Source organism: Salmo trutta, chromosome 10 (genome assembly GCF_901001165.1).
Source record: "Salmo trutta chromosome 10, fSalTru1.1, whole genome shotgun sequence".
Taxonomy (NCBI): domain Eukaryota; kingdom Metazoa; phylum Chordata; class Actinopteri; order Salmoniformes; family Salmonidae; genus Salmo; species Salmo trutta.
The window spans coordinates 20,328,722-20,345,087 of NC_042966.1; the positions used below are offsets into that span (position 1 = coordinate 20,328,722).

Here is a 16,366-nt window from a genome sequence, read left to right on the forward strand (position 1 = left end):
AAACAGACTTTAGGATCCACTCTATTTGAGTAAAGGATAGGTCTTGAGCCCTGTTACTTATTCCACTCTGTTGGCAACTTGGCTGGCATGGACTGTTCCTAGTGAAAACACCCTGACAACATTCTGTGTGTACACGCAGATGATTGCCCAGCCTAACAATATCCTCTCACAAAGGCAGTGTGTGAGAGACTGAGACACTAACCCAAGCAGGCCTACCATCTGCTCATTGACAATGACCCTTCCAACACAGCATCAGGAGTTAATGTCACTAACTGCCAACACAGTTATCTAATATAATCTGCTACCTCCACATATCTCTATGGTAGCCTGGCTAACACCACCAGACTGTTGTCATTGGACTTTTGGAGTTGGCTTTTAGTAGAATGAGACATACGACAGGGATTTGATTCAGAACAACAGAAAAGAGACTTGTTAGGTCAGGCTTTTAACTCAGACCGTCATAGGTGGTTTAGAGAATGCCTAGGAATTAGCTCAGCTGGCTATTTGTTACCATAACTAATCAGTAAACAATGAGGAACCAACTAGAGAAGGTACAGACTGAAATAACCCTTTAGGAAACCACCTGGTGTTTGTGTGGGCTTTTATTACTATCCTCATGGGTACTAATGCTAAAAAAATAAAACTCCCTCGGGGACACTTCACAGGTCCTCATGAGGACAAAGGTTATTTTTAGCTTAGGGAAAATAGGATTGTGAATGGAAATCAATTTTAGGTCCCCTCAAGGATAGTAAAACGTGTGTATTGGGAAGTACTCTGTTTACGGCTTGCGGTCTATTATAACTGTTCAGTTCATCAGCTACAGTCTACACACACCTGCTGAGCAATCTGGACTATGAGCTAGCCTAGATTTCACATCTAAATGACTCAACAAGAGCATTACTGCTCTGCCTCTCCCTATCTAGTTTAAGGAGAGAGAAGACCGAGAGTGAAAACTGTTCAAGCAGGAAAAAAAAGATGTAGTGAGAGTGGAAGAGAGAAACTGAATAGGAAAGAACAAGAACTGTGGACTTGGCTGTGAGCACTAGTGAATATCAAGTCAGGTGATGCATGTGTGTACTCAGTCAGGGTCAGCGGGCAGACACTCATAAAGTAGCTGCTTAACCCAATCAGAGTCCTGATGGTTCACAGTCAAACACCAACTCAGCAGATCAGAATAAACTGAGTTTGAGGTGTGATGCAAGGATTGCAAAATGAAATTAAAATCTCCATTCAAGACTCCCTTAGACTGCACATACACAGACACCTCCAAACGGTCACCTTTTGAGTTTATTCCTTATGTAATGACCTTCCCACGGTTCGCGAGGTGTGTTTGGTAGCATCGTGTGGGTTGTTTGTTTCTATGGCCTGCAGATACCAGTATAACCCAGTAAATATATTGGTATTCCAGCCCCAAGTGATGTGCACCTTCCTGAGCCCTTCACTTGTAATGCCTTCCTCAGTATTCCTTCCACTAGGGTTCACCCCTCCAGTCCTAGAAGCCATAATGACTGACTCACTCTGGTCCGAGTAGTTCCTGGTCTTGAGCTCCATTTGACGTGTTTGTGACTCCAGCATGACCAGTCGACTCTGAAGGTCCTTCTTCTCCGTCTCCTGACTGTCCTCAAACACCATGTACCTCTACGGAGACAGAAACAGAAAGATATTAAAACACTGAATAACACAACGGCATGTCTCTGTGTGCGTTAAAGGCCCAGTGCTGTCAAAAAACGTGATTGTCCTGTGTTTCATGTACAGGTAACTGCCAAAATAAATGGAAACAACAGTAAATGAGGGATACAAAGTATATTGAAAGCAGGTGCTTCCACACAGGTGTGGTTCCTGAGCTAATTAAGCAAATCACATCTCATCATGCGTAGGGTCATGTATAAAAATACTGGGCAGGCCATTATGTCTACCATGGCCCCATAAGGTGACAATGCCCCACCATCCACAGGGCACAAGTGGATACTGAATGGTTTGATGAGAATGAAAACGGTGTAAACCATATGGCATGGCCGTCTCAGTCACCAGATCTCAACCCAATTCAACACTTATGGGAGATTCTGGAACGGCTCCTGAGACAGCATTTTCCACAACCATCAACAAAACCAGATGATAGTCCCACTAAGCGCAACCCAGATGGGATGGCGTGTCGCTGCAGAATGCGGGGTTAACCATGCTGGTTAAGTGTGCCTTGAATTCTAAATAAATCACTGACAGTGTCACCAGCAAAGCACCCCTACACCATCACACCTCCTCCATGCTTCACGGTGGGAACCACATATGCAGAGATCATCCGTTCACCTACTCTGCATCTCACAAAGACACGGTGGTTGGAACCAAACATCTGAAATTTGGACTCAATAGATCAAAAGAGATTTCCACTGGTCTAATGTCCATTGCTCGTGTTTCTTGGCCCAAGCAAGTGTCTTCTTATTGGTGTCCTTAAGTAGTGGTTTCTTTGCAGCAATTCAACCACGAAGGCCTGATTCACGCAGTCTCTTCTGAACAGTTGATGTTGAGATGTGTCTGTTACTTGAACTCTGTGAGGTACAATCTGAGGTGCAGTTAATTGCTGATTTCTGAGGCTGGTAAGTAATTCAATTATCCTCTGCAACAGTGGTAAGTCTGGGTCTTTCTTTCCTGTGGCGGTCCTTATGAGAGTTTCATCATAGCACATGATGGTTTTAGCGACTGCACTTGAAGAAACTTTCAAAGTTCTTGAAATTTTCCGTATTGACTGACCTTCATGTCTAAGTAATGATGGACTGTAGTTTCTCTCTGCTTACGCCATCCCATCTGGTTTGGGTTTAGCGGGACCACCATCTGTTTTTCAACAGGACAATGACCCAAAACACACCTCCAGGCTGCGTAAGTGCTATTTGACCAAGAAGGAGAGTGATGGAGTGCTCCACAATCACCCAACCTCAACCCAATTGAGATGATTTGGGATGAGTTGGACCGCAGAGTGAAGGATAAGCAGCCAACAAGTGCTGAGCATATGTGGCAACTCCTTCAAGACTGTTGCAAAAGCATTCCTCATGAAGCTGGTTTAGAGAATGCCAAGAGTGTGCAAAGCTGTCAAGGCAAAAAGGTGGCTACTTTGAAGAATCAGAAATATTAAATATATTTTGATTTGTTAAACACTTTTTTTGGTTACTACATGATTCCATATGCTATTTCATAGTGTGTGTCTTAAATATTATTCTAAAATGTAGAAAATTGTAAAAATAAAGAAAAACCCTGGAATGAGTAGGTGTCCAAACTTTGGACTGTGACAAACGCCGGGATGCTGGCCTTCTAGGCAGAGTTGAAAAGAAAAAGCCATATCTCAGAATGGCCAATAAAAATTAAAGAACACAGACACGAGACAGAGTAACTCTGCCTAGAAGGCCAGCATCCCGGAGTTGCCTCTTCACTGTTGATGTTGAGACTGGTGTTTTGTGGGTACTATTTAATGAAGCTGCCATTTGAGGACTTGTGAGGCATCTGTTTCTCAAACTAGACACACTAATGTACTTGTCCTCTTGCTCAGTTGTGCACCGTGGCCTCCCACTCATCTTTCGATTCTGGTTAGAGCCAGTTTGCGCTGTTCTGTGAAGGGAGTAGTACACAGCGTTGCACGAGATCTTCAGTTTCTTGCAATTTCTCACATGGAATAGCCTTCATTTCTCAGAACAAGAATAGACTGACGAGTTTCAGAAGAAAGTTATTTGTTTCTGGCCATTTTGAGCCTGTAATGAAACCCCCAAATGCTGATGCTCCAGATACTCAACCAGTCTAAAGAAGGCCAGTTTTATTGCTTCTTTAAATCAGAACAACAGTTTTCAGCTGTGCTAACATAATTGCAAAAGGGTTTTCTAATGATCAATTAGCCTTTTAAAATGAAACTTGGATTAGCTAACACAACGTGCCATTGGAACACAGGAGTGATGGTTGCTGATAATGGGCCTCTGTACGCCTATGTAGATATTCCATAAAAAAATATGCCGTTTCCAGCTACAATAGTCATTTACAACATTAACAATGTCTACACTTTCTGATCAATTTGATGTTATTTTAATGGACGAAAAAAAGTGTTTTTCTTTCAAAAACAAGGACATTTCAAAGTAACCACAAACTTTTGAACGTAGTACATTATGTTGCTCTTGCCTTTATTTAGGCAGTTACTTGTATATTTCCACACCATGAGGTTGGAATAATACTGTGAAATTGCACAATTATGATAATGTCCTTTTCGTGTAAGAGCTTGTTTGAAAATACTGCCTGAAATTTCAGCCTGTTTTGGTAGGATGGTGTTTTGGCCTGCCTGGTGACATCACCAGGTGGTAAATTAGTTAATAGACCAATAAGGAAGCGTTCCAAACATCTCTCCTAATACGAGCTAGTTTTCACCTCACCACTGAGACAGTCCTAGCAAAATTCTTGCTTGATTTTTGACAATTTTAATTGAAAATGGTCACAGTAAGGTACTCGTTACCCAGAAATGATTTGATATCGAGATTAAAAGAGCTGCATTGGACCTTTAAGTACTTGTAAGAAAGATCATTGACCTCTAGCCAACAGACAGGAGGGTGAGCTGTACGCATGATGTTCATGTGAGATTCCTCCTGTCACCACTTCCTGTGATCCTTAGTGTCACTCACTACTACACAGTGAAAGAGCGAGAGAAGAGATTAATGGGGAGAGACTCTAGGGACAGCTCTAAGGTCTTGCTAACTCATAAAGATGGACTGAGATCAATGGGACAAAACCCACCCGTCTGCCTGTGTGGCTTTCTGCAGCTCCATTGAGCGCGTGTATCAGATCTGAGATCATCATGACGAGTCAGTCCGTCTTCAGTTTCATTCACTGGGTGTCAGACAACAGGTGCGGAGCGCTAACCCCTTGGCGCACATGTGCACACACCCACAGCTTTTGAGTGTGTTTATGCGTTGTACCGACATATCAGTGTCAGGCAGCGAGTCTTATTGTTGTCCGTTAGATCTCAGTAACTTCTTTCAGATCAAAACTCACAACAATTTTCCATGGGAATGAGAGAGAAACACACATCACCTAGCTTATTAGAAACATACAGTAAGAGCTGAACCAGCCGGTGACTGTTAGAGACCTGTTAGAGCAGTGTTGCAGGCTTTCGTCCTAGCCCGGCACTAACACACCTGACACTAGACTGAGTTGAATCTTGTGTTATAACACTAGGCTGGAACTAAAGTTTGCGCTCATTAGCCCGACACACGTAAAACAGTCGTGAGTCTTGTGATCATGGCGCTCAGCCAGCCTGTCGGCTGGGATGAGCAGTCATCTGCTGGTGGAGACTATCACCCGAGACCCTTTCTCCGCCGGAGGCCTACTGGAACTAATAGGCTCTTCTCTACATGAACGCCACTTTCTGTGTGTCAAAGAGCAGATGTAAGCTAGGCCAAAGGCGCTCGGAGAATGTCTATGTGACTTGCTTAATTGCCTACACTGATATAAAGCTAAACGTTTTGGCTGTAGGCGTAGTCAAGGCCCTGTTGAAATGGTTATGAAAACATAAGCCTAGCGAGCGAGAGAGAGAGAGGGATAAAAAAAACTATGAGGGAACGTGGGAAGGTATGAGAAAGGGTCTGAAAGGCAGTAAAGGCACAGACTTCACAGTAAATCTAATAAGAGTATTAAGCTACATGAAGCCTGGACTGAACAAGGGGGCTGGGAGAGGAGGAAGGGGAGGGGGTATTGGGACTTAATCTGTCAACAGCACTAAAGACAAGGCTGAAAATCACACACAGAAATGACTATCATAAAAGCATAATGCCTAACATCCCTCCCTAGAACCTAACTGCCTTCTATTGACACACACACACACACACACACACACACTTTCTTCGTGCTGCTGATCATATGACCCATAGTTGGGTGTTCATATGATAACGAGTAGAACTCTTTCTCTGGTGTGCTATCTGCCTCTTCTCTTCCCTCTCTCCTCTCCTCCTGAACACACATAATGCTCCCTTTGTCCCTTCACACAGACACAGTGCCCCAGTGTATGAACATTCTATTGACAGGGAGTTTTATTAAGTGCACTGCGTCTTCTTTGGGTCTCGCCTGGGTATAACTGGGCAGCTGAGATAGCAAGATGGTTCTGACAAAAAGGGTATGTGTAACGCCCTGGCCATAGAGAGGGGTTTTTTGTTCTTTGTTTTGGTTAGGCCAGGGTGTTACCTTGGGTGGGCGTTCAATGTTCCTTTCTCTATGTTTTTGTATTTCTTTGTTTTGGGCCGTGTGTGGCTCCCAATCAGGCACAGCTGAAGCTCGTTGTTGCTGATTGGGAGTCACACATAAGGAGCATGTTTTTCCTTTGGGTTTTGTGGGTAATTGTTTCTGTTAGTGTTTTGCACCTGACAGGACTGTTTGGCTGTCGGTTTATCTTGTTTTTTTGTATAGTGTTCTTACGTTAATTAAATACTATCATGATGAACACTAACTCTGCTGCACCTTGGTCTACTCTCTCTCATGACAGCCGTTACAATAGGAGATTGATTGGCCAAGATCAGATATCACATACTGAAAGTCACTAAAAAGGGCCATGCATTTGTGGTAAGCAAGATTGTAAGGTTGTCAGTCAGGGTTAGATTTCAAATCAAATGTTATTTGTCACGGGCCGAATACAACAGATGTAGACTTTACCGTGAAAAGCTTACTTACAAGCCCTTAACCAACAATGCGGTTCAATAAATAAATAAAACTAAAGTTAAATGTAATCAATCAAAAAGTAACAATACATTTATGAGGCTATATACAGGGGGTACCAGTACCAAGTGAATGTGCGGGGGTACAGGTTAATCAAGGTAATTGGTAAAGTGACTATGCATAGATAATAAACAGAAAGTAGCAGCAGTGTAAAAACAATGGGGGGGTATTCAACCAGAGAAAGGCAGAAAAGTATGTGTGTCCAAATCACAAATCCCTGTTCACTCACGACTGCATGGCTGTGCATGACTCCAACACTATCATTATGTTTGCAGATGACACAAAGGTGGTAGGCCTGATCACAGACAACGATGAGACAGCCTATAGGGAGGAGGTCAGAGACCTGGGAGTGTAGTGCCAGGACAACAACCTCTCCCTCAACGTCCACAAGACAAAGGAGCTGATCCTGGACTACAGGAAATGGAGGGCCGAGCACACCTCCATTCACATCAACGGGGCTGTAGTGGAGCGGGTCGAGAGCTTCAAGTTCCTCAGTATCCACATCACTAAGGAATTATCATAGTCCACACACACAAACACAATCGTGAAGAGGGTACGACAATGCCTCTTCTCCCTCAGGAGGCTGAAAAGATTTTCCAATGGCCCGCAGATCCTCAAAAAGTTCTACAGCTGCACCATTGAGAGCATGTTGACTGCCTGCATCACCGCTTGGTATGGCAAATGCTTGGCAGCCAACTGCAAGGCGCTGCAGACATTAATACGTGCAGCCCAGTACGTCACTGGGGCCGATCTCTGTGCCATCCAGGGCCTCTGTGCCAGGTGGTGTCAGAGGAAGGCCCTAAAAATCGTCAAAGACTTGAGCCACCCAAATCAGACTGTTCGCTCTGCTACTGCAGGGCAAGCGGTACCAGTGCAACAAGCCTGAAGTCTGGAACCAACAGGATCCTGAACAGCTTCTACCCCCAAGCCATAAGACTGCTAAATAGTTAGTTAAACAGTTAACTACCAGCTACCCGGACTAAGTGCAAAAAGGGTCAATGCACAAACTCTTTTGACTCATCACATACGCTGCTGTTACTGTTTATTAGGGATGCACGATATATCGGAATCGGATGATATTAGCTAAAAATATGGCCCACAATGTCTGCTGTGTGGATCTACTTTGAAGTTTCAAAGGAAGATAACAAAAAGGCCATATGCAACGTTTGTGCTACTATTATTTCCAGAGGGGAGAAAGTGAAATCTTTCAATACCACAAACCTAATTACTCATTTGAAAGTTCATCACCCCCAGACGTTCAGCGACTAAAACTAAGCTCACACTTCCAACAACTAAACAAGTTCAAGTCGAGCAGTCATTTGAAAGAGTAAGACCATTTCAGCGAGACAACTCAAAAGGCAAAATCCATTAACGCCAAGGTAATGGAATTCATTGCCCTTGACAATCAACCATTCTCTGTCGTGGATGTTGTTGGCTTTTGCCGACTGGTCGAGCACCTCGAGCCCCGGCACACACTACCGAGTAGGCGCTATTTTTCAGATGTTGCCCTACCGGAGTTACACAGTATTGTTGAAACGCACATCCATGAGCTACTTGCTATGGGCGTCACTGCTATTAGCTTCACGACTGACATTTGGACCAGCGATGTCAGCCCCATGAGCATGCTGACAACACAGTGGGTCGACGAGGATTTCGTACTGAGGAAAGATGTATTGCATGCTCAAGAATGTGCTGGTTGTCATACCGCCTGCTGCCACTTCAATGGCATTTGAGAACATGTTTGAAACTTGGAAAATCCCCAAGAACAAAGTACACGCTGTGCTACGTGATAATCCACGGAACATGACAAAGGCTTTGGAAGAATGCGGAGTCGCCAGTTTGCCATGCATGGCACACACGCTGCAACTGGCTGTGAACTAAGGTGTTTTGACCCAACGCAGCATATCTGACACAGTGGCAACAGGTAGAAAGATAGTGGGTCATTTGAAACTCACAGCTAGCATACAGCCACTTTCAAGCAATACAGGAGCAGCTTGGAGTGAAAACGAAAAGGCTTAAGCTAGATGTTTCCACCAGATGGAACAGTACTTTTTACATGATGGAGAGCCTGCTGGAACAAAAACGAGTGCTTGGCGGGTACGCAACCGACGAGTTACCTGCAACAATCACTACAAATCAGTGGACTCTCACTGAAAACATGAGCACATATTCCTAGCTCTGTTTGAACAACTGACTCGAGAAATAAGCTCATCAACTGTGCCTGCAGCAGACGTGATACCCTCTGTCATGGCATTGAAACGCCTGCTCAACAGAACTGCAGACAGACCGTGGGGTTAAAACTTACAAAAGTACTCTACTAGAGGCTGTGAACAAGCGATTCAGCGGCCTTCCCTCTGAGCCTCTTTACTGTGTCGCCACCATGCTCGATGCTAGGTACAAGAACCACTACTTCGATGCAGACAAGAAACAGGGTTCACATGAAATGTCACAGACACAGCTGGACAAGATGGAAACGGACACTGCGACAGTGCACACCGAGAAAGAGGACCCACGACAGAAAAGGCCAGACAGAGCTGAAACGTCACTGCTCGACATGTATGATGAAAACCTGGTTGAGAATGAAATGACTGAACAACGAAACAGCACAGCAAGTAAGTGAAAGAAATAGGTTTTGATGATGTTTTACTGGTAATGGGGACATACGTAAATGCCAACAAAATAACTTTTTGGTCAGTGTGTGTGTGTGTGTCAACTATGCTTAAAAGGCCTCTAATTGTGGGGCTAACAGGTTCGGTCTTGATTGAAAATAATGAACCAGGTTCAATAGGGGGCTGTGACAATACCAGTATCGCAATATTTTTTCCTTGGCAAAAATGAACACACGAAGCAGACCGTACTCTTTGTTCCTTTAAAAACCTGCTGTATGTAAAATATTGTGTGCTATAACATGGGAAATAAATCAACATCCGCTTCGCGTTTTGTTTTCTGGGACAAGAACTGGGGATGTAGCCTATTACAGTTGACTCTTGAACCGTGCACTTTAGATGAACGCACCCGACCTCTATTTTCCAGCCCCAATTTAATGACATGCTTTTACGCTTTTAAATTGCTCCTGATAAATGCTGTTTGATAACAGATACCTGGCACAAGAAACAGGGGATTTTTGGTTAGAGCCTGACTGACGTTGGCAGGTATGACACGACTCTCTGACGTCGCCTTCTAAGTTCTGTCATCACCCTGTGACATTATCATTCTGAACCGTGACCCTATGATGTCAGGGGTCAGGAGGAATGGGTGTGAGGAGCATCCTGGCCGTAGAGAGGAACTCACTAAGTCTTGTTTTCCCAGCAACTTCCTGCCTGGCCCTGCCCTCTTCCTCTCCCTGTCTATAGTGTAGAGTCACAGTCCGTCTAGGAAGAGTTCCACTGGGCTCAGCTCTGGGAGAGACCAGTGTTACACTGGACTTACTAGGACTGTTTGTGTCTGGCAGTTGAGTCCCAACAGCATTTAATGGGTTGTCCCAAGAAGTACTTGGGGCGTCTGTCTGCAGTGTTGTTTACAGGCTGAGAACCATCATGTCTTTCTTTATAGTCTAGTAAGCAGGTGTTTGGGTTTTTACAGCCATGAGAATGTGGATTGGATGGTTTTCTAGAGCCTAATGACCAACATGACTGATGTCATTGAGTTAGCCAGGCGTGGGTAAAGCCAATTAAGCATAGTGTTTTCAACCTCAAAGTAAACACCTAGGCCTAACACTGGTGAAGAATCTAACACAGGACAACTGGTTTCTCAACTCTTTTGAACTGTAGAAAATCATTGCACAATCTAAACCGCTGTGAAATATATTTTCCATAATCAAAAATCTAGTATTTTCAGCTGTTTGAAGCTGGTGTACAAAAAAAAGTGAAAAAAAAATAATTTAATAACGAGAAGCATAGAAATAGTGCATATAGAACAGATATACCGCTTCTTAGACTTGTTTTCAATGAGAATGACAGATCTATAACACATTTCTATGTGAATTTTGTCAGGTCGTTCAAAAAGTTACATATTGCAGCTTTAACTACTTATGAAGCTTTATGACCAGACTCTGAGCTCGTCTTTCCACACTCCACTGAACTGCAGCTCTGAGGAGAAAGTCAAGCCTGAGCAGTGTAAAGCAAATTACTTCAGGGAGACACAAACCCGTTAAATCAGTCCCCACCCAGCTCCACCCTACTTTTCAAATCATGACATGTTGAATCAAAACTAGGCCTTGTACTCAATGTACTACATAAGCTCTCATTTTGGTGGCAAGGAAAGCAGTTAGCGCAGGCAATGCCCTTTGACAGGACAAAGTGAAGGATCAGTCAAAGATTCGTAACATTACCACTGTGACCTTCAATTGTTGTCTAAGTGGTGTTATAATGTCCTAGTTAACACGAATTTTTTTAAATGCACACCTCGCTGATGTGAAGGAAGTTGAAAGGGCAGAGCACCTGACACACACAAGCCATAACCAACACTACAACAGAGGTCTCCTAAGCCGTGTTCATATACAGAACTCTCCGGCAGGCTGAGAGAAAGCTAAACATGGCTCAAGTACAGCTTAAAAACACAGATGCAGGACAAGCCTACAGCACTGCTGCTGCTAACAAAGGATCACTTGACCTGTTAACCCATCTTTAGGAGAGGATAGGAGCTTTCACTTTGGCAGTTATGGGAATAACGACATGGGATGGGGGGGGGTGAATCACAACAGCACTAGAACAGTGTGATGAGACAGAGAGAGACAGACATGCAGATAGCCTAGTGCAGCCAAACTCAACGGGCGGAACGCAGGTCAATACAGACCGGACATCACATTTTGTGGACAGCTTTATAAAAAATTTTTTTTTTTTAATGTTTTATTTTTAAATCAACCGGGCGCTGCGGCCTCTAACTCAGCAACCTCTCTCTCGAAGCAACGCCCACCTTTACTAGTGCCACGTCTAAACCAAACGTGTGGTTATATGCAAATACAAGAGGCCACGTCTTAGCCAATCACATCAATCCAAATATCCTCTGTAGAAGCTTGGGAAAAGCAAGCAGAAAGAAACAAAGATTTGACTGAGTCCGCAGCCCTCATGAAAAGTGCCAATGTTAATAAGCACCATTGACAGCAGGCATAGTCATTTGGATCAGACGTATCCCCTGAACACGGAGGTGAGAACAAACAAGATTAACCTACTCAAATTCCAATATGAGAGGTACACCAATGTCCTTGTCAATTCCCTGATAGCCCAACAATGTGCAATGAGTGTTCACTGAGGATAGCTTGGGTTTTGGGAAAACATTTTCAGACGCTGAGATGGTAAAATAATACATTTGCGAAGGTGCTGACACCTTGCTTGAAGGTAAACAAAACGATGAGCTCTGGGAAAAGAACAAACAGATCCCACAGCAATGAGGAGAAGTGAAATATTAGCTGAAGATTTAACTTCACAACTTTCAGGCCATTCAGAAATTCAGCATGCATTTCATTAGCTGTGGACGAACAGATAACACTGACAATAACCAGCTTCTGGTGTTTGTCAGATGTTATAACAAAACAAAGAAGGAATTCTGTGAGGAGCTGTTGGGCTTAACAAATCTAGAAGCACACACACATGGGGAGAGGATATCCATGAGGCCATCAAAGGGATGCTGACAAAAAAGGGGGAGAGATCTGAAGTCAGAGGTCCCATCACCACAGATGGAGCTCCAGCCATGATAGGAAGAGGGAGGGGACTGGTTGCACGTTTGAAAGACGACCACCCTGACCTGACATCATAACAGTGTATTATCCATCAATCTGTCCTGTGTGCCAGTCTGGGAAAAAGAGTATTCTGAAGTCATAACAACGATGATGAAACTGATCAACTTTTTGAGAGCAACAGCATCCCTACCAAACCGCCTGGTACGAGGCATTCTGAGAGGCCAATGCCAGTTGATGACTTACTACTGCACAACAATGTCAAATGGCTCAGCAAAGGCAGGGTTTTGGAATGCTTTTGGGCCTTTCGGGAGGGACTCAAAGCTTTCTCATCAGAGCAAAAGAGTGACAAGGCAACTCAGTTTTTGGAAGATGAGGAGAAGACGAAAACAGTTGCATTTTTGACAGACATTACATCACACCTTAATCAACTGAATGTTAAGCTGCAGGGACGGGACAACACAGTGTGTGATATGATAACAGCAGTCCGGGCTTTCCAGAAGAAATTTGAGCTTTTCAAGAATGATCTCTAGGGAAAATGTGTCCACTTCCCAATCTTCTCGTATAAATGAAGGAAGACAAAGACGTTCCCAACTATGTTGATGTCATCCAGAAGCTGATGGATAACTTCAAGGCTCGCTTTGATGACATCACTGTTGGATGAGAGCTGCTGCTGCTCATCCCCAGAACCCTTTATCGGTCACAAATGTGACAAAGTTGTCAGAAGAAACAAAAACAGATCTTCAGATGGGTAGATGCTGCATCACCGCAAATGGAGTTGATTGAGCTGCAAGAAAATGTGTCTTTGAAGGAGTAGGCTGGTGATTGTGACCCTGTCACTTTCTGGGAAATGATGGCGCCTGCAGCCGATATCCCTGTTCTCAAGAAACTGGCACTATACATCCTGACCATGTTTGGCTCCACATACAGCTGTGAATCAGCCTTCTCCACAATTGTTTTGATTTAACTACGCAAGTCAGTTAAGAACAAATTCTTATTTACAATGACGGCCTACCCCGGCCAAGCCCTAACGACGCAGGGCCAATTGTGCGCTGCCCTATGGAACTCCCAATCACGGCCGGTTGTGATACAGCCTGGAATCAAACCAGGGTCTGTAGTGACACCTCTAGCACTGAGATGCAGGGCCTTAGACCGCTGTGCCTAACTTTTTTTTTTTTTTTAAACAAATACTGCACCAGGCTCACCAATGAACACCTGCACCAGTGTCTCAGAGTTGCTTTCACACCATTTGTGGCAAAGTTCAAAGTATTGGCAGGAGACAAAGTGTAATTTCTCTCATTGATGCAAGGGCAAGGCCCAGAGTGACACACATGAATATTGCATGGCCCACAGTGACATTCTGTGCATTCAGATTACTATTTTCTCTCCTTTGTTCTCCAGAAAACATGCACTTTATTTAATTTATATATTTTTTTATTCAAGGCCCATGTGCACTTTTTACATAGACAATTATGCATCCACCTTTGTTCTTCAGCAATGTTGCACGTGTTTACATTCAAAATAAAGTTGTAATTAATTCAAATACTTAGTCTCATTTAATGTACATTTTATATAACAACATGTTTGCTAAGTCGTAGATGACTATGTTTGTTACTACGTCGTAACACAGCGCCGATAACGGATGAAATCCATCCGGACTTTTGCCACCTAGGAAAATTATGTCACTGGACCTTCTCAAATAGTAGTTGAGTACCCCTGGCCTGGTGGGTGAAAGGCAGGGGGATGGGGGAGAAAGAGAGAGGGGGGAGCGAGAGAGAGGGAATGAAAGAGGGACAGAAAGAGAGTAGTCTCATTGTCTGGAGTGACAGCAGTGTGTGGTGGCAGAACAAACAAACAGGAGAGAGAGAAAAGAGACAAGGTGGCGCTCAAACTTCCAATGACACTCCTGTTTTGGATTTGGGGTTTGGATGGGATGGCCAAATCTCATTTGGCAACTGCTCTTATGGTCGATCTGACTCTACCAAGTCAACCAGACAAATGTTTTTAGCCAGAAAGCTGTACGGCAAAGGTTCAAACTATCTAGAGCAGTGACCTAAAGGGAGTCAGCCGCGACCCACCACTGGGTCCTGACCCATTATTTGAGAAACACTGACAGGTTTGGAATATACTGTCAGCATAATTCCCTTTGGGTGTAGCTCCATTTGTATGCTGACTAATGCATGGCTGCAGGAGTTGGCATCCAGTTTGGACAACGGGCATGAAATTAAGCAAGTTAGTCTACAAAAAAAAAAGTGCATACAAAACCACCCATTAAGCAAATTTCTTTAGTGTCACCAGCCACAATATTAGCAACAGTGTCAAATGAGTAATATGTAACCTTGTCATCAGCTGTTGCAACCAGATGACATATCCTGCTAGCTTCAGAACGCTGTAGCTTTATAGCGTTCTTACCAACATTGACTTTCGGGGTTTAAAGCTAGCAAGCAATCTAGTCCATACATAACTGTTTGCAAGTTCTCACAGGCAATAGGCCCTGCTATGTGCAAATTGACCTCATGGGAATAGTAGCTACATTATTGGGTACAGTCTGTGCTTGTTGTTGAACATTACTTGCGCTTGAACTGTCAAAGCTAGCTTGAGTGGCCTAGCAGTAGCAAGCAGTTTTTCGATCAGTTTCGTGGTCTGTCTGCGAAAGTTGTCTTTCTCTCCCCCTTTCTTTGACAGTCGAAGACTCAAACCCACCTCTTCTGCAGATTTTCTGAGCGATTTCTCCCGTTCATACTGGGTAACAAGTTGTTCGTTGTCTTCTTTTAGGAGCTCCAACTCGACTTCGTGCTCCTGGTTCTCCGCGAACACCGCGTCCAAGTTCTCCAACACCGCGACGACAAGCGGCATGAGTTCTTTCACAACGTCCTCGTCGTACTGACCGATCAACCGTTCAAACTCCCGGTAAATGGAGCTCGCCAGACCCGACACCCGTTCGGACATCATCGCCGAACTACCAGAGTCGTCCTGGTAGAGAACTCCATCGTCCAACTCCATTTTCTTGCCTCCTTTTCTTCTCGCAAACTAACGTTAGCAGGTTAGCCGAGGGAAAAGCTACTTGAGAAAGCCAGCCAGCGGCAAACTGCCTTATCCTTATTTGTGAAGCGAGACCAAATAGTGTCCCTTAAGTATAGCTAACTGAGCTACCGTTAGCTACTTTTTTTTAAAGAGAAAAATAAATTACGTTAAACAAGTTGCGGTCCCTTTCTCCTATGGACGGTTGACTTATAAGGGGGCTTAATAGCAGTCTCTACTTGGCTCCGGTTTTTACAGTTCGTTCTCCTCCCGACTTCCCAACAGATGAGCTTCTGTGTTCTTGTCGATGACTGGCCAGTCACGCTGACGTCACACGCTATAAACGGGCTGGGCGGGATCTAGTGGAGGAAATGTACCGGTAATCCGTTTTAAGTGTTTCATTCAATATCACTGTCCACATCAATATTGTTCATATCTCTAATTTGTCAACTTTATTCAATGTGCCTCATCACTGGACTGTTGCTTTAACTCAACAGGTAGTCTCTAAAAATTGCTTGGGGACTTTGCAAATGTTTAGTAAATAATGTACACTACCTATCAAAAGTTTTAGGACACCTACTCATTCAAGGGTTTTTCTTAATTTTATTTTTTTACCATGTTCTATATTGTAGAATAATAGTGAAGACATTTAAACTATGAAATAACATATATGGAATCATGTAGTAACCAAAAGTGTTAAACAAATCAAAATATATTTTATATTTGAGATTCTTCAAATAGCCACCCTTTGCCTTGATGACAGCTTTGCACACTCTTGGCATTCTTAACCAGCTTCATGAGGTAGTCGCCTGGAATGCAATTCAATTAACAGGTGTGCCTTCTTAAAAGTTAATTTGTGGAATTTATTTCCTTCTTAATGCATTTGAGCCAATCAGTTGTGTTGTGACAAGGTGGGGGGTGGGTATACAGAAGATATAGCTA

General features: G+C 43.7%; 1 protein-coding gene across 5 annotated transcripts in view; it reads right to left on the reverse strand.

Moving 5' to 3' along the window:
* Positions 1–15,730, reverse strand: part of spag9b (sperm associated antigen 9b) — a 54,783-nt gene extending 39,053 nt beyond the window's left edge. For all 5 annotated transcript variants that reach the window (XM_029764815.1, XM_029764814.1, XM_029764812.1 and 2 more), the window contains exons 1-2: positions 15,107–15,730; positions 1,518–1,638 (exon numbers count right to left, since the gene is read on the reverse strand). In XM_029764815.1, coding sequence (XP_029620675.1) covers positions 1,518–1,638; positions 15,107–15,406 — 421 coding nt within the window. In that variant the 5' untranslated portion in view covers positions 15,407–15,730. The remainder of the gene's footprint in view (positions 1–1,517; positions 1,639–15,106) is intronic.
* Between the last annotated feature and the right edge of the window lie 636 nt (positions 15,731–16,366).